We start from the raw sequence: 23,612 nt of genomic DNA, 5'->3' as shown, positions 1-23,612 counted from the left end.
CTAGAACTAGAGGTCAAAGTCGCAGAATAAGGGGTCGGCCATTTAAGACTGAGATGAGGGGGAATTTCTTCACTCAGAGGGTTGTGAATCTTTGGAATTCAGAGGACTGTGGATGCTCAGTCATTAAGTATATTTAAGGTGGAGATAGATTTTTGGTCTCTAGGGGAATCAAGGGATTTGGCGATTGGGCAGGAAAGTGGAGTTGAGGTCGAAGATCAGCCGTGATCTGATTGAATGGCGGAGCAGGCTCAAGGGGCTGTATGGCCTACTCCTGCTCCTATTTGTTATGTTCTTATAAAATGGTAGAGCAAGACCAATGAGTCGAATGGCCTTACTCCCATTCATATGTTCTATTCTGAAACTAGAGTCCATTCAGATTCCCGGATCTAATCCTCAGGAGTTCAATACTGCATTCCAGCAATTAAAATTAATGGTGTTGTGACAACTTTCTGTCCCTAACTGACATTAGAATGCTTTGTAAATGAAGCAGGATTTACAAAATACACTTGGTGACATCTCCTGGCAGAACCTCAGCAAACCTTGAAATTATTACTAAACCTATGAATGCTCGAAATCTGAGATAGAAACTGAAAGTGCTGGAAATACACAGCATCAGTAGGGAAAAGATAGGTTAATGGCGCAGATGGAAACTTTTCATCAGTTCTGACAAAGGATATACACCCAGAATTTTAACTTGTCTTTTATTCAGTTGCTTACAAACTTGCTGTGTCTTCTCTGCATTTTCTGATATTGGGCCAGATTTTGCAGTCAAAATAACGGTGAGGCTAATGGTGCTCACCGTTATTTATGCATATATGGTACAGCAACTTTAGGCGAGGGGCAGGTGTGCGGTTAAATGCGAATATCCAAAAGTTGCTGTCAGAGTTGCGCCGCTCCGCCGTTAGCTTCATGAAATCGGCATCTCGCTCTCTGCCTCGTCATTAACATGCACTGAATGGCGTGAAATTGCTGTATTTGCGCAGTGGATACAAACTAAACTCGCCACGGAAAGTTAAGTCTCGTCAATACAAACGTATGTATCCTTTTAACAACGTGCTAATTGTTAATTACTGCCAGTCAACCCTTCTGGCACTGAAAATTAAATATTACAAACGTGGAGTCTCATTCCTTCAGGTATTAATTGTTGTTGGAGATTTTAAAAATATTAAATTTTAAATTTAAAAACTTTTTTTTTACTTTTCCTTTCTGTCTCTTCTTTTTACTCTCTCTCTTAATCCAATTTTTCTTTCCCTCTCTTTATTTCTCTTTCTGTACCTGATCTGACATTGAATTTACCCATTCTAATTTACACTTCCTTCTCAGTCCTTCTGCTGTTTATTTCCCAATCCTTCAATCGGATTGTTTAAGGCGATACCCTGTTGGTTGTCCTGTTCGCTCAGGTCCCCAATGCCCTGTTTCCCTCGCTGTGTTATCAGCTCGCACTTTCAGCAACTTAGTGAGCAAAATTGTTTTGAGCTGAAGGGTGTTACAATTGTACAGGGCAGATGCCATTAGATGCCCTGCCACTGCAAAATCTGGCCCATTTATTTTATTGACAAGGTGCCCAGTTTGGACATCTCGGGTCCCTTCTGGGTTGTTGACCTGGAATGTCAGTAGATGGTTCGATTTGTGTCCAGACCTAACATCTTTCATCACCCCTTGGGTTTCAAATTTACAGCTGTTGCCAGCAGGAGATTGGCACCAAGCATTTTAACAAACTACCCATGGTAATTCTGCACCAATTGCTACAACTGTGCTGTGGATTCACAACAAACCAAAGCTCAAGTCTAAGGGATCAACATACAGAAAAAGAATACAAAAGTCTTATCTCTTTCATACCTAAAGCACCATCTCCGGTCAGGAGTTCCATCAGAATTGATTCCCACGGTAACCATCTCCCCTGAACGGAATGCTTTCCTCAGAAACACTGGGAAGGATCTCTCGATGTCCAGGATTGTTGTAGCCCACTGTCAAGAACGATAAATAATGGATATTATTTTAACAATAATTTTTACACATTTTATATCAAGAGTGTCCAACCTCTTGTGGCACGAGACTGGATCCATGTATCACAACAGTTGAGTGGCCATATACAGTTACACTGCTTCTCCACCTCCTTCATCTCTCTTTCTATCTCCTCCACTTCTATCTCACTCATCTCCTTCACTGTACTTCTGTCTCTTTCTTTCCCTCACCCTTCATTTCTGTCTGCCTCACTCCTCTTCCACTTCTGCCTCTCGATCGTCACTTCGCTTCTTTCTCTTTCTCGCTCTCCTCCTTCACTTCACTTTTGTCTCTCACCCTCTCCTTAAGTTCCGTCTCTCCCTCTTCCTTCTTTAATTCTTTCCTCTTTTTGCTTCCCTTTCTTACTCTTATTTTTACCTCTGTTTTCTGTTTATCTCTCTAAACACACGTGGGGGAGGGGAGGGTGGAAGGAGAGGCAGCAGGGTCAGGACTCAGACAGCAAGTGAGCGAGAGATAGCAGCATCAATGGCCACTGGTTTAGTGAGAAAGAAAGAACTTGCATTTATATAGCATCTTTCATGACCTCAGGACATCCCAAAGTGTCGTCACTGTTGTAATGTAGGAGATGAGATGCTCTAGTCCGTAGTGTATGTTTGGATTGCGAGGGTCTGAGAGCCTCCTGGCAGCTGCGTTTCTGGAGGAGGGAGAGGAGGTGTTTCAGTCTGTTGGGGGGAGTGGGCAGGGGTTGCTGGCATGGTCAGGCTGAACAACAAAATCTGAGCCTTTTGGTGCTCTATCATTTAAAAACTATGTTTTAAAAACCATGTTTCTCTTGCTGGCTTCCCCCGCTGCCAGATTTCCGGGCTCCACCTTCCCTGATGCTTTGATGCAGAACATTAGTGGGTAGAGGTGTGAACGGTGAGAGATGGGCTACTGGATGGCAACATGACACTGCTCTCCTGTAACCAGCACAGAAACACAAAAGCCCTATTTTGGGTTGTCTCGAGGTGGGCCGGTTGGGCCCTGGGGACGACCCTTCCTGCCGCTCCAGCACAGAGATACAGGTGAGGACTATTAATGAAAAGCCCCCAACTCTGGAAAAACTCGCTGGCAGGAACATCTCATTCTGGCGATGGGGGAATAAAACAATCGGACAGCTCTCTGTGTGTGTCTCTCTCTCTTCTGCATCTGCTCTCCTGCCTGGTACAGATTGATAATTTCACACACAAAAAAAACTGGTGTCAAGGATTTAATGATTATCTCAAGATTTGCACCTTGACTATTCCTGAATCTAAAGTTGGCTCCTGCTCCCCAGATGAACGCAGCTGCCACTTAATCATGTTGCAGCCTGGCTGACTGGTGCGTCAGGTTTTTATAGCAAGTATTTGTGATAGTGGATGAAGTGTGTGAGCAAGATCGGTTTAGTGATTTCTTATTAACTAAACTAAGGGATCTGATGCAAAAACATCCATCTCTAAGACTTATACTTTCTGCTGCAGCTCTGGATGTAAATCTCTTCGTCAGATACTTTACTGGATGTCCTGTCATTTACACTCAAGGGAGACCATTTGAAGTAAAGGAACTCTTTTTAGAGGACATCTTACGTACCACTGGATATACAAAGAAAGAAATGTTGAAATATAAAATAGAGAAACAGCGAGAGGAAAAGCAACAAACAAACTTAAGTGAATGGTATAAAGCTAAGGAGACCAGCAGTGCCAGCAGATCAGAGTATCAAAGACAAAGATTTATCTCAAGCCTGACAGCAGAAAACGATTTGCTTGATGATGGTGGAGGCAGTGTATTCAGTCAATTGGATGAAAAAGATTTTAATTCTTTTGAGCCTTGACTTATAAAGGAAATGGATGCCTGACTCTCGGACATCTGGCTGCACAAAGATGTTGATGCTTTTACCCAACTCTTTCATCTCATTTTAAATGAAAACGTCAGTGTTGACTATAGGCACAGTAAAACCAGTGCTACTCCATTAATGATAGCTGCAGGCTGGGGCTTACTCAGTCAAGTGGAACAGCTACTCAGCATGGCAGCAAATGTCAATGTTGAGGCTTCAAATGGCTGGATAGCTTTGGACTGGGTTAAACAGTTTGGTCAAACTGAGATTATAGATCTACTAGAATCTTTCAGTTCTTCAGTGGAAAGAGGAAATCTGGATGAGTGTGTCCTGGTGCAGTCAGACAGTGGAGAACTAAGTCAAGAAGACAAAGAAATTCTGAGCATCTACCGCCAAAGCTTTGACGGTGAGAAAGTTGATCTGGATCTTATTATATGCTTCTTTATAACATCTTTCAGAGTTCTGATGATGGCGCAGTTTTAATTTTTTTTACCGGGATATGATGAAATTGTGGGACTCAGAGATCGCATTCTCCACGATGACGAAAGATTTGCAGATAGTTCTCACAAGTTACAGGTTTTCATGCTTCATTCCAACATGCAGATGTCTGACCAAAAGAAAGTGTTAAAGAACCTACCTATTCGTAAAACAATTCTTTCCACAAATATTGCAGAGTCAAGTATTACTGTCAATGATGCAATATTTATCATTGATTCTGGAAAAGTGAAAGAGAAATCATTTGATGTACTGAACTCCGTCACAATGTTAAAAATGGTATGGATTTCTAAAGCGAGTGCTGTCCAGAGGAAGGGAAGGGCAGGTCGCTGCCGACCAGGAATTTGTTTTCACCTATTTGGTAGGTTACGGTTCTGAAATCTGTTAGAGTTCCAGACTCCAGAGTTGCCACGGATACCACTGCAGGAACTTTGCTTACATACCAAACTCCAATCAATTGTCCAATTGTAGACTTCCTTGCAAAGGCACCAGAGCCCCCACCTTAACTTATTGTTAGAAATGCTATTCAGATGCTCAAGACTATAGATGCCCATTGACAGCTGGGAAGATCTAACAGGACTTGGTTACCGCTTAGCAAATCTTCCTTTGGAACCTCATCTGGGCAAGATGGTTCTTTGTGCTGTGGTTTTGAAGTGCCTTGATCCTATTCTTACTATTGTGTGTACTCTGGCCTATCGAGATCCATTTGTTCTACCAATGCAACCCTCACAGAAGCGTGCTTCCATGTTGTGTAGAAAGCGCTTTGCTGCTGGGACATTCAGTGATCACGTGGCTCTTTTACGGGCTTTCCAGGTTTGGCAAAAGGCTCACAGTGATGGTTGGGAGTGGGCATTCTGTGGAAAGAAATTCCTTTCTCAAGCTACAATGGAAATCATTATAGGCATGAGGACACAATTGCTGGGACAGCTCAGAGTTTCAGGTTTTGTGAGGGCACAAAGCAGAGGTGACATTCGAGATGTGAACACAAACTCTGAGAGTTGGCCTGTGATGAAAGCTGCATTAGTTGCAGGCATGTCCCCAAACCTCATCCACATAGACCGAGAGAATTTAATGTTGACTGGAGCTAAAGAAAAGAAAGTCAGATTTCACCCTACCTCAGTTCTCAGCCAACCACAGTATAAGAAGATTCCCCCAGCAAATGGACAAGCTGTGGCTGTTCAAGCACTGCTCACTGACTGGCTTATTTATGATGAAATGACAAGAGCACATAGAATTGCTAATATCCGCTGCTGTTCTGCTGTAACATCAATCTCTGTGGCTACCTCATACGTTGCAGGAAAGGATGCCCCAGAGCATGGTACATTGGCGAGACCATGCAGACGCTGCGACAACGGATGAACGGACACCGCGCAACAATCGCCAGACAGGAGGGTTCCCTCCCAATCGGGGAACACTTCAGCAGTCAAGGACATTTAGCCACCGACCTTCGGGTAAGCATACTCCAAGGCGGCCTTCGAGACACACGACAACGCAAAATTGTCGAGCAGAAATTGATAGCCAAGTTCTGCACCCATGAGGACGGCCTCAACCGGGATCTTGGGTTCATGTCACGCTACACGTAACCCCACCAGCGAACAAATGTTATCTGTTTTTAATATAACGGGTCATTTGCTGTCTTTCTCTTCCTTCCGAATGTTTCTATGTTTCTGCCTCTCTCTGTTTTTTTTTTGGTTGTTTGTATATTCGGTGGCCTTGTAGGTAACACCTCTCTGTCTGCACACTGTGATTGCCTTGGCAACGGGCAGTTGGAAAGACTATTTGTAATCACCAGGTATTGTTCTGTGATTTATAAATGCGAAGGGTTCGAGGATTTCATTTCCACAACATTCACCTGAGGAAGGAGGAAGCCTCCGAAAGCTTGTGAATTTCAAATAAAATTGTTGGACTATAATTTGGTGTTGTAAAATTGTTTACAATTGTCAACTCCAGTCCATCACCGGCATCTCCACATCATGTTCACCAATGACAGCAGTAATAGTGAAATGGAGAACAAATCCACTTCTAAGATGGCAACTTTGAAGTTAAAAGAGTAGCTGAAGTTTAGAATAGATCCAGAAGCAGCTAGTCTTATCTTACAGTTGCGACAGAAATGGCATAGTCTGTTCCTGAGACGAAAGCGTGCTCCATCAAAACAATGGACTCAGGTAGATGAGGCAACCATCAGGGCAATCATTGGAGTCCTTAGCAGTGAGCACCAAGCAGCAGGGCTGCAACAACCTTATGGGATTGGATGAAGACCAAGAGCTATGTCTTTGGAAGAGCTTCCCGTCTCATAAGAACATAAGAACATAAGAAATAGGAGCAGGAGTAGGCCAATCGGCCCGCCATTCAATAAGATCATGGCTGATCTGATCCTAACCTCAAATCTAAATTCATGTCCAATTTCCTGCCCACTCCCCGTAACCCCTAATTCCCTTTACTTCTAGGAAACTGTCTATTTCTGTTTAAAATTTATTTAATGATGTAGCTTCCACAGCTTCCTGGGGCAGCAAATTCCACAGACCTACTACCCTCTGAGTGAAGAAGTTTCTCCTCATCTCAGTTTTGAAAGAGCAGCCACTTATTCTAAGATTATGCCCCCAGTTCTAGTTTCACCCATCCTTGGGAACATCCTTACCGCATCCACCCGATCAAGCCCCTTCACAATCTTATGTGTTTCAATAAGATCGCCTCTCATTCTTCTGAACTCCAATGAGTAGAGTCCCAAGACCAAGAGCTATGTCTTTGGAAGAGCTTCCCGTCTCATCATCTTGGAGGTCAAACAGTAGGAAGAGCTCAGCAGAAACAGAATTTTCAGATGATTTTTCCAGTGTAGAATTTAGGGAAAGGGTTCAGTTGAAGTCCAGCAGCAGCAAAGATACAAGGCTTGGGGCCTCCTCCATCCCAAGAGGAGTTCTGACGACAGGTCAGATCAGTCATCTGTAAAATCAACTAAACCGTGCATTTGGGAGAACAGCATTGTGAATCTAGTATTTTCTGGATCAGCAAGGATCAGGGCACTGCCAGGTTTTTTCCAGAATGATCTCTGAGATAGGACGGGAGAGAAGCCAGGAGTGGAGTTCTGCTGGACTAGGAGGAGTCTTCAGAGTGGAATGGATAAGAAAGGAAAGCCTTCCTTTCCAATATGCCCACTATCTGCTCAATCCATGGAACGATAATAAGGAAGTCCAGATAAGCAGAGATGGACAGGAGCTGGAGCCATGGGTTGGGGAACAGTTGCTGCAGCTTTGGGAGCGGATTGCTGTAGAAGGGAAGCTACCACAGACAGATAGCAGACTCGGTACATTTGGAGAGTCCTAGAGATCCTCCTATTGAGTACAGTTCACGTTGCAGCAACTCCAAAAACTGCATTTTCCAAACAAGTTTTATTTTGCAATACCGAAAATGCACAGGAGCCTAAAACCAGCTCATTCCCCTTAGACCTTTGTGATCATGGTGATCTTCATTAGCACCATGTCATCCGTAAAAACTCTCAACGGATTGATTGTTGAGGTAGGGGAGCGAGATGGGAAGAGAACGCTGTCTTTAATATTTGTGAAATTAATCTACAAATATAAGAAAAGCAGTTATGTCTTGTTGAACTGAGTGTTCTGTTACTGTTTCTGAATTGTGAAGAAATAATTTCCACAGCATTAGATTTAAGAGTATGAGTATGTGAAAGAGACTGTACTCTTTCATTAGACTGCCTTATGCGTACATTCGTAAGTAACCTTTCGTCCACCAGAAATATTTTGTGTCGAGGGCCACAGGCACGATGGGCCAAATGGCCTCCTTCTGTGCTATATCATTCTAAGTATTTGTAATTGGCATATATAAAAAATAAAATTGACAGACAGTGCTGCCAATTCTCTCAGCTGGAGTGTAGCAGGCTGACATCCACCTCTCACTCCCAGCAGTCTTGGTTCAGTGGTAGTACTCTTACCTCTGAGTCAGAATTTTGTGGGTTCAAGTCCCACTCCAGAGACGTGAACACATAATCTAGGCTGACAATCCAGTGCAGTACTGAGGGAGTGCTGCACTGTTGGAGGTGCCGTCTTTCGGATGAGATGTTAAACCAAGGCCCTGTCTGTCCTCTCAGGTGGACGTAAAAGTTCCCGTGGCACTATTTCGAAGAATAGCTGGGGAGCTCCCACCAGTGTTCTGGCTAATATTTATCCCTCAACCAATATCACTTAAAAAAAAGATTATCTAGTCATTATCACATCGCTGTTTGTGGGACCTTGCTGTGCGCAAATTGACTGCCACATTTACAATAGTGACTACACTTCAAAAGTACTTTATTGGCTGCAAAGTGCTTTGTGAGGTCATGAAAGGCACTATATAAATGCAAGACTTTCTTTCTTCCTCCTCTCCAGTCGGGACCTGTCACAGGAATCTACGACACTGCTGGTCCCGACCAGAGGAGAAGGTGCTGGGAGCAGGAGGCGGGAGTCAGCCTGCTAACGTCCCGCTGAAAGAGCCAGGAATGCTGTCTGTCCGATCATTTAATTCCCCCCACGGACGGATCAGTTGTTTCTGCTGGTGGAAGTTTTGGGAGGAACTTTTGTTAGGTATCTCATAGTTTTGGGAAAATAGTTAGAAGGAGCCCTGGCAGCTTTCAAAAGGGACGATCATGCTTGACAAACCTCATAAAATTCTTTGAGGAGGTAAGAGACATGGTAGATGGAAGAAATGCAATGGATGTATCCAGTAGTTGAGGGGTCCAGAATGAGGGACCATGGATACAAGATTAAATCTAAGAGATTTAGAACAGAGAGCAAGAGAAATATCTTCACACAAGAGAATTGTGAGGCTGTGGAATTCACTTCCAGGCTCAGTGGTTGAGGCAGAAACAATATCAACATTCAAGATTAGACTGGGTAAGTGGATGAAAGAAAAGGGATGAAGGGATATGAAAACAAGTTGGCCAGGTAAACGTGATACGGGCTATTTGCTCATGTGGAGGGTAAATGCCGACAGAGACTGCTTGGGCCGAATGGCCTGTTGTAACTTCTATGTATTTCTATTTATGATCATGGAATATCCAAGTCCAGGGATTCAACCTTGCCCAGTTCCCAGAACCCAGTGCAACCTAATCACCTCTCACTCCTACCTGTAGTTTCCAGATTTGCTTGCTCTTCTTCGAGACTTGCCCCACAGTTTCACCCATCAAAGCAATTAACATGTTCAGCAGAAGCACAAAGGTCAGGATAATATAGGAGACCAGGAGGATGACGAAGACAATAGGAAACTTGGCATTGTTGATAACATCTAGGTCACCCATGCCGATGGTGAGTCGGAAGAGCTCCAGCAGGAACTTGCTGAATGATAAGTTGTCTCTACAGATGGGATATGTTGAGCTCGTGCAGTTTGGTGAATCAGAAGTTATGTCACAGGTGTGAAGCGTAACATCATCACTGGGACAAGTCATCAACAGTGAGACCAGGGCTGGAATGGAATTTAGAGATGTTACACCATTACAGTTTATAACATTCACTCCGAAATAGCAGAGAAGTGCAAAACTAATCTGTGGTTCCATAAATCTGTTTTCAAAACTTCCTTAAGAAGAGCTGTTTGAAGAAAGATCTGCATTTTTAAAAATGTATTTCTCCCTTTTACTTCTTCTACGCTTCCTGTTGCAATGATGTATACTGAAGCAAAAAGGCGGGACAGGCAACCTGCACCCTCGCATCTGCCAGTGGTTTTGCATAACCAGCTCCGAGAAAGTGTGCAAGATCAGCCCAGGATGACTATCCTTACAATTATCCCCAGCCATCTCCTCCAATACCACAGTGGAGATTGGGAACTTACCATGTGAGAAGTCATGGGTACAAAGCCATGCCCTACCACACCCCTTAACACTACATGTTAGAGCTTTAAAGTGTTGCACCATTTTACACCCCCTACACCCCCCAACCCCCAACTCTCCGACTTTCTTTTTAAATACTCTTACACCCTTGCCAATATCCGCAGCAAGATGATGGTGTTTTAACATTACAAACCTGATGTGAAACCAATCATGAAGAGCACGTAAACGAGAAGGAACCGGAAAAGATCTTTAACCAGGATCTGAAAAACGAAAGGATAACAGCAATTTTGTCACAGAATAGAAAAGTCCAGTGGAAATTAAAAGATTATTGAATTACAGTGAAATCGCATGGAACATAATGCTGGTGATCCCCTGTGTGATATTCTGTGTACATGATTGCAGTCTCTGCAGCTTGCTGCAGGTGTGGGCATAGCTACTGAATTTTATAATTCTGAAGCTAAAGTGAGAGATTTGCCTGCAGTGCTATTTTTCAAAAGCGAGACTGGAATCTTCTGTATAAATCTCACCTGTATGTGACTTTGATAAGCTTAGATTTCAGGGGAACAAGTTGATTCTGTGCCCGGCTTACAAAGCGTACTACACATAACTCAATTTCTTTATCCTTCCCTTTTTGTAGGGTCACAATTGCCAACTTTTAATCTTCAGCTCTTTCCCAACACCAAAGAGCCGACAATGCAACAGTGCTTGCTGGATGCGTTCAAGTGCATCAGGCCCATAGGCCTGAGGCCTACTCCTTGTCCAATGTGCCAGCATACTGCAATGTGGCCAGCTCATACATAGGGGCACTGGGAGTGGGCTCATTATGGTTGCAGAGCCAAAGTAAATCAGAGCAGCTCCCTATATTGTGGCTGAAGCACCTGGGCAGTGCTCCAATTGCTCAATATCTATTAACAACGGGTGCTGAAGGAGAGGCCCGAATTTCTTTTAAAATGTTTTTATCATGGGTGGGCCCTGATCTTGCACACAGGTCCCCCCCACCCCCAACCAGCTTACCTCGATGTCCAGCATTGTGCCTCAAAATGTCGGTTTGGCTCAGGTGCCCAGGTCCCACCTCCTTCCCCTCCCCTCCCAGAATTCCTTCATAGACGGAGGCACCAACTGCTGCTTATTTGCTACTGGTGCCTGAAATCTCGCCTCCGTGCACTATATGGACTGAGAGCAACGTTTGAATATTATCATGAGTTAACCTTGCATAATGGGTGGAGTCACTTCATTCAGGCTCAGCATAGCCAGCACCCGGGAAGCAGCTGTCCAGAGCTGTGGAGCCATGAAAGCATCATCTGTCCCCAAGTCTATGAATTATATATTCTGCTTATCTACTGCTGGCTGCTATATTATCGTTAGTGCTGGGTGTGTTCTTAAGCAGTCATTTTATCATTGCATTACTAAATTGCCTCTTATTTGAATTGCTCAGTCCTTTTGTCAAGAGTAATCTGTGATCTCGTAATCAGGCCAGCTAGGTTACCTCCACCACATGTTTGTTCTGCTAGGATCCATACATTGTATCTGCAGTCCTTCCCCCACCGCTTTTTCCCCCTTCACATCAGTTTCAGTATTTGAATGATGTACGAGACAGCGGTCACATCATATATAAGTGTCCAACAGCCTCCACTCCTCTCCTCACTCCCTCTCATCCATCCTCCCTTCCCAATGAGGAATGGTTAAAGAATCTTTTGTATTATATGGCATAGGAAGGATTTTAGTCCCTTGAGAGGGTAAGGAGGTGAGCAAGAATATTGATTTCGGGTATCGTGAATCTAAGTTATGGGGAACAGTAAAGGAACATAGGAACAGGAGTAGAGCATTCAGCCCCTCGAGCCTGTTCCGCCATTCAATTAGATCATGGCTGATCTGTATCTTAACTCCATTTACCTGCCTTGGTTCTATATCCCTTACCGAACAAAAATCTATCAATCTCAGTTTTGAAATTTTCAACTGATCCCCAGCCTCAACACCTTTTTGGACACCGCGCAACAATCGCCAAACAGGAGGGTTCCCTCCCAGTCGGGGAACACTTCAGCAGTCATGGACATTCATCCACCGACCTTCGGGTAAGCGTACTCCAAGGCGGCCTTCGAGACACACGACAACGCAAAATTGTCGAGCAGAAATTGATAGCCAAGTTCCGCACCCATGAGGACGGCCTCAACCGGGATCTTGGGTTCATGTCACGCTACACGTTACCCCACCAGCGAACAAATGTTATCTGTTTTTAATATAATGGGTCATTTGCTGGCTCTCTCTGCCTTCCGGATGTTTCTGCCTCTCTCTGTGTTTTTTTTTCTCTGTTTTTTTTTCCCTGTTTGTTTTTTTGTTGAATGTGTATTCGGAGGTTCTGCAGGTAACACCTCTCTGTCTGAACACGGTGATTGCCTTGGCAACGGGCAGTTGCAGGGACAGTCTGTAAACACCATGTTTTATTGTTCAATATGTATAAATGCGTAGGCTTCAAGGAGATCTTGAAACATTTGCCTGAGGAAGGAGAAAATCTCCGAAAGCTTGTGAATTTAAAATAAAATTGCTGGACTATAACTTGGTGTTGTAAAATTGTTTACAATTGTCAACCCCAGTCCATCACCGGCATCTCCACATCATGACCTTTTTGGGGGAGAGAGTTCCAGATTTCCACTATCCTTTATGTGAAGAAGTGCTTCCTGACATCACCCATGAGCGGCCTAACTCTAATTTTAAGGTTATGCCCCCTTGTTCTGGGTTCCCCCAAGGAAATTAAGCTTGTTCTCGCTGGATAAAAAAGGAGGCTGTAAGGTGAGCTAATTGAACTTATCAAGATTGTAACAGGACAAGTTAATAATTAGGAAGTCAGGAGTAAGATGGGGAATTTTGTTTTACACAAAGGATGGTAGATTGATGTAATTTGGTAGCTAGTGAACTAGATGGCAGAAGTGTGTTGAAGGGGAAACTGAACGTCTCTGTAGAAAGCAACAAGTTCTTGGGATTGTGTTGAATCGAAAGGATAGGCTTGTTGAGTCTACTGATCTTTTTCCTACAAATGTTTATGTTCCAAAGTTCAGTGAGATCACTACACTCACCTTCTGTATCATGATGCTGTAGGTCCCTGTTAGCTTCAGGCCTCTAGTGAAGTACAGTGTGTTTATCCAGCCTAAGACCAGAGCAAACACCATTACAGCAAGATAGGACTCCTCACCAGCCAAGTACAGCCCCGCCGACACCAACACCAGGATGGAATAAATAAAACTGCAACACAGGAGCACCACAATGGCTTGGTCAACAGAATATGATAGGATAAATATAACTCCTTAGATAGACTGAGTCCTGGCCCACACTCTCAGAACCATTCTCTTATTGATGGGCGAACTGAGAGGTGAGATCTCAACATCTCTCCCATTTCTATATTGTAATATGGCGTCTCTCTCATTACATATCCCAATACTGCAGGGGTGTGCTTAGGCCAACGTGCCCTGACTTTTGGCCCTCAAAGCCCAGATAACACAGTTCTGTTTGCACTTATAGTTCTTATTTGCTGTTTTGTCTTGCTTGAATTTCGTTGGGCTAGTAATTTGGAAAAGGCTGTTTATAACACTGTTGCCTCCTTGGTGGATAAATCCTAAATCAGCTGCTGGTATCAACAGCTTAAAATTAATGGATTTAAGCATTATATGCAGACCCCCAAGGCTCCATTTTGCAAACCAATATGGCCCAAGAAGACAAAAGCTTGGGCACCCCACCAATATTGTATCCTTCCCAATTTTGTATCCCAATAACATATCTCTTTCAATACTGTATATTAACACTGTGGCCTAGGTTTTTCTGCCTCCCCCCTAATTTATTGGTGGATCTGGAGCGAGCAGAGGCAGAGGCCAACTCAGGCTTGCACTCGACTGTACCTGGAGGTTTCTGGGGTGCATGCCCATCGGGCCGAGCAGCAAATACACGGGCCTTCGTCAAATTTCCCACCATTTTGACTCTTCGAACGCTGGAAGCGGGGGCCACCTGTTAGGCTCTGGTGTCCAGTGCTCAGAGTCAGCACTGGTCAGCAGAGGGAGCCCTCTGTACAAGCCCTCTCAGAGCATGGCTATGCCCAGGTCCACCAGTAAAATGAAACTTTTTTAGACAATTTTTTTTTTAGGCAGCTCACTGGCCACCCGCAGTGCAGGAACACCTCCCCCCGCCCTCGCATTCTCCTCCCCCTCCCCCCCACCCCCACCCCCGAGGCCTGCAGTAGCGAGTCTGCCCCGAGACTCACGCAAGTCCCCTGGTGGAGGTCAACAAGCCCACTTGCCACAGGTAAACGACCCTGCAACCAGAAATACAGCCGGGGTCAGCAGAACCCATCAGGGATGATGCAAGTCCTGAGTCATGCTCCAATCAGGGTGGAAGTGAAAAGCCTGGGCCTGTATCACTTCCAATACAGGCCTTTTTGCTGCATTAAAGGTACTAAATAAATGTGAATTGTTTTTGTCTGTGTATTTCCACATTTGTAAGTCTCCCCATACTGCAAGCTTCCAATGCCATTTCAACTTGTATCCTAATCCTGTATCTCTTGATTCTCCCAACCTCCTGTCCCTCCCAGTACGGAATTTCTTGTATTACGGTATCTCCCCAAGTTTCACCATTAAGAACAGTTGTCCAGAACTATATGTTCCTAATGGTTTTACATTAAGAATTTGAGATAAATGTAACAAGGAGGTAGCATTGAACAAAATGCAGAACCTTCTTGCCTCTATGCAGGTTAAACCATCCTTAAACTTTCCTTCTGCTGTTAATAAATTGATTTACTGCGATCTATCCAAGGGTGCATTTTCTTGTGGGAAGATTTAAAACCTGTTGGATGATATTTCTGATAGTTTGATTGAGAAGTAATTGAGATAGAGGGGCGGTGCTACTGTAAACTATACATAATTCCTTCTGAAAGTTGCTGTTGAATTTCTCAGCAATGATTCACAACACAAATAAATACAGGTCTGTCTGTACTAGAGAAAACCACTGTAAAATCCTGTATTTAGGTCACACCTTTATCATTGTAGGTATAAGCCAGTAACTTATATTCTGGTGCAATTAATAGGCTTTTTATCAAAGTGAGCACTTTATAATCTGAATTTTATGGTGACTTGTAAAGAAACAATGAAGCTCTTACTAAAGCAGCTGGAAAGATCCATCAATGAACATGGAATTCACTCCTGGACATTTCTTCAGGAACAAATCCTTTACCTTTGGAATGGAAAAAAAAAATTCGATTTGTTTTTTCACACTGATGCCATATTTTAAACATTTGTTTTCTTCCCCATTATTGTTGTTGAGTCTCCCTACACCAGCTGTGATCTCTCTTCAAGCAGTTGGACGGGCTCCTCCTGGGCTTCTGCCAATGCTACTCTAATACTGGGAGGCGGGCGAGAGCAGCGCTGGGGTGGGGGCAGAGGGGAGGAGATTGATGTTCCTTCTGATTTTCACTCTCCTCCTCTCAGGCAGCTCAACTCTAGATGGCACTGCCCCATTGCAGCACAGCTGTGGTCAGACTGGGCCTATTTTAATTGGACCAGTAGGGGTGGCACTGAGATGCCCTAGTGTCACCTGTCAGAAGTCAGCACCACAAGTGCCTCTTTTGAAGGGCATCACTAATACAACAATCTAACACGTGGTCCAGTTAAACCGAAAGATGCTTAAAATAGAACAACTAGTAAAAGAATTGAGACATAAAGTCCGATTGCAACAGTCAAAAAGGAAGACTTTTAACACAAAATCACAATGTTTCAGACACTCTGTTCCCTGCGGTGCCCACTGGTCGGGGCAAGCCCCAAGCGTAGCAGTGGACACCACTGGCTCCCTCTCCAGAGCCATCCGAGCACGAACAAGGCTGCGGAAGAGAGGCAGGCAGCCAGAGCGACTCCCCCCCACCCCCCCACCCAGGCCGCAGTCACCCTGGACTTGTGAATCAGACTGGGACATTGGAGGACTAATGACACAAAAAAAAGTGTCCTGCTGCGTCATGATTGACATTCCTACGCACTGCTTCGTCACACCGCTCTTTTAAATGTCACGTTAGAGCTCCCCTGATGGGTCAGTGATCCCAGGTCTGTGTTGAGTTTGTTGGTATTAACCGTGGCAGTAGAGGCACTAGAATTGTTTGCAGGAATTACCAGCCAGGGTATCACCACCCAGTGACCCCTGTTGGAAATTGCATGTCTGGGTGTTGGGTAAGAACAGGATCGGCCTTGGTCAGTAACTTGCTGAAGACTCACTGTCGAGGACAATGACCACTTGGACTAGGCATCGGAAGATGGGCAGCTCCTGTGGCACTGTCCCAGTGTGAGCCAACAAAGTAGAGGGAGGTAGGAAACTGGTGGGACAAAGTCATTATCTATCCCTCCCTCTTTAAAATTTTGGACATCTTAACTGCCATTTCGATCCAATAGGTTTCACACCACTGATTCTGTGCTTCCCCAAAACAAATAATTTAACATATTTATTTTAAAACTAACAAAATTTTCTTCAACAAATATTGTGAGAAATGTCCTGCGGGTTCCTTCTATTTCCCTAACTTTGTTTCATAATATTCAGTGTTACATATTTCGAATAAAGTCATTGATGAAGATGTTATAGAAAAGGTGCAGTATATTTATAAATGTATATTTTCAAAGCTGTAAAGGAATTTCAGTTCTGTGTGTTGACAGGAAGTGACTGTTTTTCCTGCTCCAGGGAAATTCCAGAGTTAACAGAGAACTTTCAAAACTGAATTGTACAAGAAAGGAGGGTCCCAGGTTAGCTCCTCAGTCTTTGCTAAGTTTTGTAAACAATTTTACAACACCAAGTTATAGTCCAACAATTTTTATTTGAAATCTACAAGCTTTCGGAGGCTTCCTCCTTCCTCAGGTAAATGTACCTGAGGAAGGAGGAAGCCTCCGAAAGCTTGTAGATTTCAAATAAAAATTGTTGGACTATAACTTGGTGTTGTAAAATTGTTTACAATTGTCAACCCCAGTCCATCACCGGCATCTCCACATCTTTGCTAAGTTTGATCATCTCAGTTAAAATGGCTTTGGACACTTCATTAGCAGCAGCCCTCCTGGATTAAGGAGAGGCAAATTCAACCAAGATTCCTGCTCTAGTAACTCCAGGATCGAGCACAGCCTGTGGATCCATATCCCAGGGTGGGCCAACTCCTTCTCGAGAGAAGGGGACAAGACCAGGGAACAACATAACTCTGACAGTCGGAGTGGTGCAATGACTCTCATGCACTAGTGTATCAGCACGCTGCATCACAGAGTTGAAGGGGTGAACATTTTCTCCTTCTCTCTCCCAATCTCCCCAGGATCAAAGGGGTATCAGGATAAAGAGTGGGGTGAGTGGAGACCAGGTATTTTCCAACCAATTATGATGATAAAACAGATGGCAAGTCACCTCAGCTTGTCTTGCATGGCTCCCAGGGATTGGTTACGGAGCTGCAGTAGCAGAGGCCTGGGACCATGCCAGCTTCTCCACCTTATTAGGCAAGGAATGGCCTAGAGATCTAAAATGCAAAAGAGTACTACTATCTTCACAAACTTAACAATACCATGTTTTTTTTGTGGTTGCTAATGGGTACGGTTCTCTCTTACTTCCATTATTTTCTCATCTTTTCCCTGTTCTCCCCGCATCACATACCATCCAACTTTGAGAGAACATACAACTTCCTCCCAGCCTGTGTGAATGCCACCCTGAAGCCAGCCACTAGAAGGCATGGGGGACAATCCCTCAGAACAATTCACCCTCCAATTCCCCCTACCTGCCCATGGGGAAGTGCTGGTTTTCACTCAACACTCCCCACAGTGATGCAATTTGTCATGTGGGGGCTGAGCAGCTAAATTCATGTTCTCTCTGCTCTGCAGCTCACTGCATTGGTGCTGTAAGGTTCTGGAGCACTGTGCACCCTCCTTCCACAAACTGTAAAGCCTTCCTGTCAAACCATAACAATAAATAAATAAAAATAGTTTAGAGGACCAAAATCACTAGTTCTCGGTCCTTGCCCATTGCGTTTAACGCGTCCCTTTAATGGTACTGAATTGTTCGCAAATTATTTTTCTCAGCTTACGTTTGTGAAGAAAAAGAAGATGGCGGTAACGACCGTGATAATTTCTCCAGCCATTCGCAGGTAGTCGACCGTTGTTTTATACTGGTAAGGAGGCTGGAAGAGATTTGAAAAGGAAAATCACTGACGAAGCCTCAGTGAGTGATCGAGCAGAGCTCGGGCCTGAAACAGGAGACCGAGAGGTAGTTAAAGCATGAGGCAAGCACTGAGTGCTTTGTTCTTTCCCTGTCTCCATTCCGCCCACCATCCACAGCCAATAGGATGGCCAAGCAGCCTTAGTCAGTGGGGTGCAACCAGACACAGAGGGTGGGCCCAATCATCCGAGGATGGCTCTCCCTCTGATTTCCTCTCCAACTGCTTGTGGAAAGCCCCTTGTGGAGTGACACATCTGAGACTGCAGCATTTCTGCTGTAATGTAAAAGTAAACGAAGTGGCAAGTACAGCTGATAGTACTGGAGTATTAACCCAAAATGTAACATTTATTTTGAACCTTTATAAAAGCTGAAACAATATTTGTCCTCGTTTTACTTGGAAGTGTGCACATCCCTTAAAATTTGAGCTGCTGGCCAGATTTTGCACATCCCCTCCATCAGGCTAGCTGTCTGCATTAGGGCAAAGCTACACAGGCCGCTATGGATAATTATTCATATAAGGTGACATATAAGAAAATTGCAGGCAGTCAGCTCACTGTGCTGTTAGCTCGCTATGTACCAACAGCCAGGCAGAAAAGCCTAAGCTTAGCCTGGAGTGGAGAATCGGTCCTTTAGTACCACGGAGCAGTAAGGTCACAAGTTCAGTCCTCCACTCTGCTCACGTCCTGGTCTGGGCAGCGGCAGACTAAGTAAATGCCAGGTGAAAGCTGCAAACTCTCCCCGCAAGGGCAGAGGACAAACCAGGTGGAGATATTCTGCCTGGGTGGGACCTTGTGCCTGCTAGTGACCAGTCAACCTGCATACCGAGTGCAACCTGCTGTCCCTGTCCTCTCAGTTGCAGAAATTGGAATCCAGGCAGATCATAGAATCATACAACACAGTAGGAGGCCATTCGGCCCATTGTGCCTGTGCCAGCTCTCTGAAAGGGCTGTTCAATTAGTCCCACTCTCCTGCTCTTTCCCCATAGCCCTTCAATGTTTTCCTTTTTAAGTATTTATCCAATTCCCTTTTGAAAGTTACTGTTGAATCTGCTTCCACCGCCCTTTCAGGCAGCGCATTCCAGATCCAAGGTAAAAAGACACACGGGAAAAAAAGAGGCGTTATTGAAAGAAGACAGACAGCAGACAGGTCACTAATTGTTAGACGGGCTCCAGTCGCACTTACTTTGCCTTCCGATGGCCTGTAATATGCAATGAGGGTAAATATGACCATGGCCGTGAGATAGGAGATAACACTGAGGTAGAAGGACACAGCTCCGAATTTCTTCCACTTATCGCGAAATAGTTCATTGATGGGTTCCACAGCTAACATTTCATAGCGATTCTAGAAAACAAAATCAGACAAGATGCAAATAAAGTCTTCACCAGCAAACTCTGTTCATGGAGAGAGGACAGCAATAAGTTATTTTCATCATTATGATGTCACGTGGCAGTGAACTGATACATTTAGATGTGACTTTCTCATTTTGGTGAAGATTGCACCCCTTTAAATTGAGAGAACTTATTTAGATGACCATATCATTGAACAGTGCTTTCTGGATGTGTCCCCAGCTGTTGATCTCACCTCGGTCCCAATTGGTGAGGTACATTTTCTGCTCACGTGCTGTCAGCGCGGAGCCTCGCCCTCTGGGAGCCCACGTCGTACTTTCGACCCATGATTTTCCACCCGTTCATTTTAAAATGGTGAAATTGGGAAATCTTGCGTGTGTGCTCCCAGCGTGGAACCTCTCCTGCCAGGTGCACACATTGGGAAACCAAGGGGCACAGCCATACGGAAACTCACGGGTCCTCCATCCACGATTGCCCAATATGAACCCCAGCTGGGTGAGGGTCTGTACCAGAAGCAGTGCAAGTGGAAAATTTACCCAGCGGTGTAAGAGGAGTGTCATTGTCAAGGGATGGACACTAAATTGGGATACAACATTTCTCATGAAATGGAACATAAAACTCACAAGTACATTCTTAGTAATGATTTTTACAAAATTCTCTTCCAAGTTGGGAATTTTCTGAAATAGTTTTGCTAAAGCTCCTTTCTGCTGGTCTTTAATTCCCTTGTTGTCAAGAGTTCCACCAGGAAGCGTACGAGGACTGAACTGGGGAAGCTATTGCTGGCTGCACGACAGCTCCCTGTGACAATGCAGCCCATGGAAACCAGCTGCCTCGGGGGAAAGGTTGCAGTTGCACGATTTCTTTTATGTGGAGGAATTTTTTTGATCTCACCAAGGTGAGGGATGTCGGTGCCACAGAACCAGACATATCGGATGCAGTAAGGCAAGCATTGCCCACCAATGGCAGGACTCGCACAGGGTTTACAAACGCGCTCAAGCCAAGAGACCGAAGGCCGCGTTCTGGAGCATTTGCGAGGCAGGAAAACAGCAGAATCAAAATCCCCGATTCCCTGCCAACATTTATGTGTTTCCTTGCAGAAGAGGACACTTTTCCACTCTTTGCGATCAAGCAGTCCCAGGGTGGGTACGGACCATTTAGATGCAGAGCAAAGTTCTACTCTGCCCCAACAATATGCATTAACAATAAATCTTATGAGAGTCTACTTACTGCACTAGTGTTATATTTTGATTTCTCACACATCCTCTGAGTTAAGACTGTCAAATTAGTACACTTTGTGGTAATTATGGGCTGTTTCGTGTTGCAAGTAAATAGAAGCCCCAGCAAGCCTTGCAACTATGATTTTTGCATCAAAACCTCCCTGCTTGTAATTATTAGGCTCCTGCGACAGCTTAGTGAGTTCACCCAGCGTATAGCTGAGCCCCAACGATAGGAAGGTTCCAGGTTCAACTTCAGCGCTGAATTAGATGTTTTCTGTCTGAGTGACAATCGAAGGACAACAATTGGCCTCATTGAGCCTGATTTAACAAGGTGAAAACTGGCGAGGTTTCCTACTCTCAATATATTGGTAGAGATTTGTGTGCGTGAATGCTGAGTGAGGAGAAGATTTTGTTTGGCGAGATGTCTCCACAGTTGAATAGCCCACTGACACTCATGTGTGAAAGCTCACACATGAATAATGCCCACTTTGGGGAGGCACTGGAGGATGCTCAGCACACATGGAACCGTACCCCAGTGAGAAGTCACCACCTTCCGGAGAGAAGAGACAAAAATTTGCCATGACCTTTTTTCTTTTAAAGGACTCAATTACCTCCATCTTTCCATTGTAGACCAGGATCTCCAGGAGCGACACCTCCTCCCCACATGTGTCGATTGCGGAGAGATCATAAAGCGACGATGATACTGGCCCGTATGCCCAGTCTCGAAATTTGCGGGAAAGGTGACGAGCGCTTTCATCCTTTATCTCTCTCCTGATAATGTGCTGAAAAACCTGGAGGTAAAAGGTGGGGTCATTAAATACTGGAGACTCAATAACAATTAGATGGAAAAATCCAAAAGGGAGTTGAGATAGTTTGTGCTGTAGTGTAAACATAGTGTGATGCCTCCCCTAAGAAAGAAAGATTTGCATTTATATAGCGTCTTTCACGACCTCAGGACATCCCAAAGTGCTTTACAGTAAATGAAGTACTTTTGAAGTGTAGTCACTGTTGTAATGTAGGAAATGCAGCAGCCAATTTGTGCACAGCAAGCTCCCACACACAGCAACGTGATAATTACCAGATAATCTGTTTTAGTGATGTTGGTTGAGGGATATATATTGGCCAGGAAACCTGGGAGCCATGGCTGACACAGACACAGACACATCTGAAGCTCTGCAGCGAGGTGTCTAACTAGACTCGTACACCAAAAAAAATGGGGGTTGGGTGGGTGTGGTGGTGGGGGGAGAGGCACATCTTAGCTGAGACGTGTCTGCCTGTCCATTATTCCACAAAGACCTCCTGGAAGGAGTGTGCAAACCCAAGGCACCACCTACACTTATATTTAGATCATGTAGTCAGATTGGGGTCCTTTCTATAGTCTGTTACACAATTGAAAAGTTGGATTCAGCACTGCCACCCCAACGCAAACCACTCTCTTCTCCAACCCCCCTTGGCTTCAGAAAAATACTTGGGGCAAACATCATTCACAGGAGAGATATCATAAACAACCGTCTTAAGGAAGCATCTATTCATTTACCCCAATCTTGCCAAGCTTTGCTGCCATCTTGAGTGGCGACAGCCCATCGTTATTTAAAATGGCCTCCAGGCTACAGTCTGGGTACAGCTTGGCACATTTGATGAGGAACAGGTCATACATTTTAGTCAAAAACTTAGTATTCTCCCTGGTGTTATCAGCAATGGCGACCAAAGCATGGAGCACGGTGTTCCCCCGTGAATCCTGTCTCCGTAGGTCCGCGATCTTATCTGGGTTTTCCATGAGGTAGTTAACGATGTCAGGCTGGTTTGTGCAGGCAGCCAGAGAGAGGGGTAATTCACCTGAGGAGATAAAGGATAGGATGATTAATGGGTGTCGAGAAATGCAGGAAATTAGTCAATTCAATTGTAAGGGAAGGGGGTTGTCTGATGATTTTTTTGTGCTTATTAAGAAGAAGAACTTCAGTGTTGGGGAATCGAAGACTTTTCCATTTTGGCCACTCTCAGGTCAGGTACAGCATGGATTAAATACCAGAGCAAGGTTCACTTTATTATTCCCAACTAGAATTCCATTTCCCACAACATCCATTCCCGTGCCCTTTCTGAAGAAGATCTGACTCCTGATTGGAACTCTCTTCCCCAAAAAGCTGTTGAGGCTGAGGGTCAATTGAAAATTTCAAAACTGAGATTAATATATTTTTGTTAGGCAAGGGTATTAAGGGTTACGGAACCAAGGGGGTGGGGGATGGAGTTAATATGCAGATCAACCATGATCTAATTGAATGGCAGAACAGGCTCAAGGGGCTGAATGGCCTCCTCCTGTTCCTATGTCCCTATGATTGCTATCCAGTGGCTCCAGTTGGAAAGTGGTGTATGAGCAGACATCAGGAGTTGCAAAACCCTTCGGTCACGGTTCTGCCGATCACCTGCCCTCCGGTGCCCTTCAGCGCTGACCCCGCCACTGTTTGCAGCATCGGCGGGAGAGCTCCCCGTTTACATGGGGCAGGTGGGTGCAAGTGTCACTACCACATCCGCCTGCCCCACGCAGATGGAAACTCCCGCCCACCATAGAGGAGTTTGCCCCCAACCCTTCTGGCCATGTCCTCCTTTCCCACCCTCACCTCCTGTAAAGGATAGGGCCACCTCTTTGGCAGTACTGGCTGCTTCCCTGCTCTGGACTGCACCAGTAGGACCTACGTGTACCAATGTTGGGTAGGAACTCCCCATCCCTGGCT

General features: G+C 44.7%; 1 protein-coding gene and 1 pseudogene across 1 annotated transcript in view; one reads left to right on the top strand and one right to left on the bottom strand.

The window, feature by feature from the left end:
• Positions 1 to 23,612, bottom strand: part of trpv4 (transient receptor potential cation channel, subfamily V, member 4) — a 68,337-nt gene that overhangs the window by 4,384 nt on the left and 40,341 nt on the right. Inside the window, exons 4-12 of the mRNA XM_068006260.1 lie at positions 22,421 to 22,719; positions 21,495 to 21,674; positions 19,503 to 19,661; positions 18,190 to 18,282; positions 15,259 to 15,332; positions 13,193 to 13,358; positions 10,315 to 10,381; positions 9,426 to 9,760; positions 1,840 to 1,967 (exon numbers count right to left, since the gene is read on the bottom strand). Of these exons, the coding sequence (XP_067862361.1) occupies positions 1,840 to 1,967; positions 9,426 to 9,760; positions 10,315 to 10,381; positions 13,193 to 13,358; positions 15,259 to 15,332; positions 18,190 to 18,282; positions 19,503 to 19,661; positions 21,495 to 21,674; positions 22,421 to 22,719 (1,501 nt within the window). The remainder of the gene's footprint in view (positions 1 to 1,839; positions 1,968 to 9,425; positions 9,761 to 10,314; positions 10,382 to 13,192; positions 13,359 to 15,258; positions 15,333 to 18,189; positions 18,283 to 19,502; positions 19,662 to 21,494; positions 21,675 to 22,420; positions 22,720 to 23,612) is intronic.
• LOC137342423 (3'-5' RNA helicase YTHDC2-like) lies at positions 2,491 to 6,034 on the top strand (annotated as a pseudogene).

Source organism: Heptranchias perlo, chromosome 25, assembly GCF_035084215.1.
Source record: "Heptranchias perlo isolate sHepPer1 chromosome 25, sHepPer1.hap1, whole genome shotgun sequence".
Classification (NCBI taxonomy): Eukaryota; Metazoa; Chordata; class Chondrichthyes; order Hexanchiformes; family Hexanchidae; genus Heptranchias; species Heptranchias perlo.
Note: the sequence above shows the minus strand (reverse complement) of the source record. Positions and strands in the feature narration are given on the sequence as shown.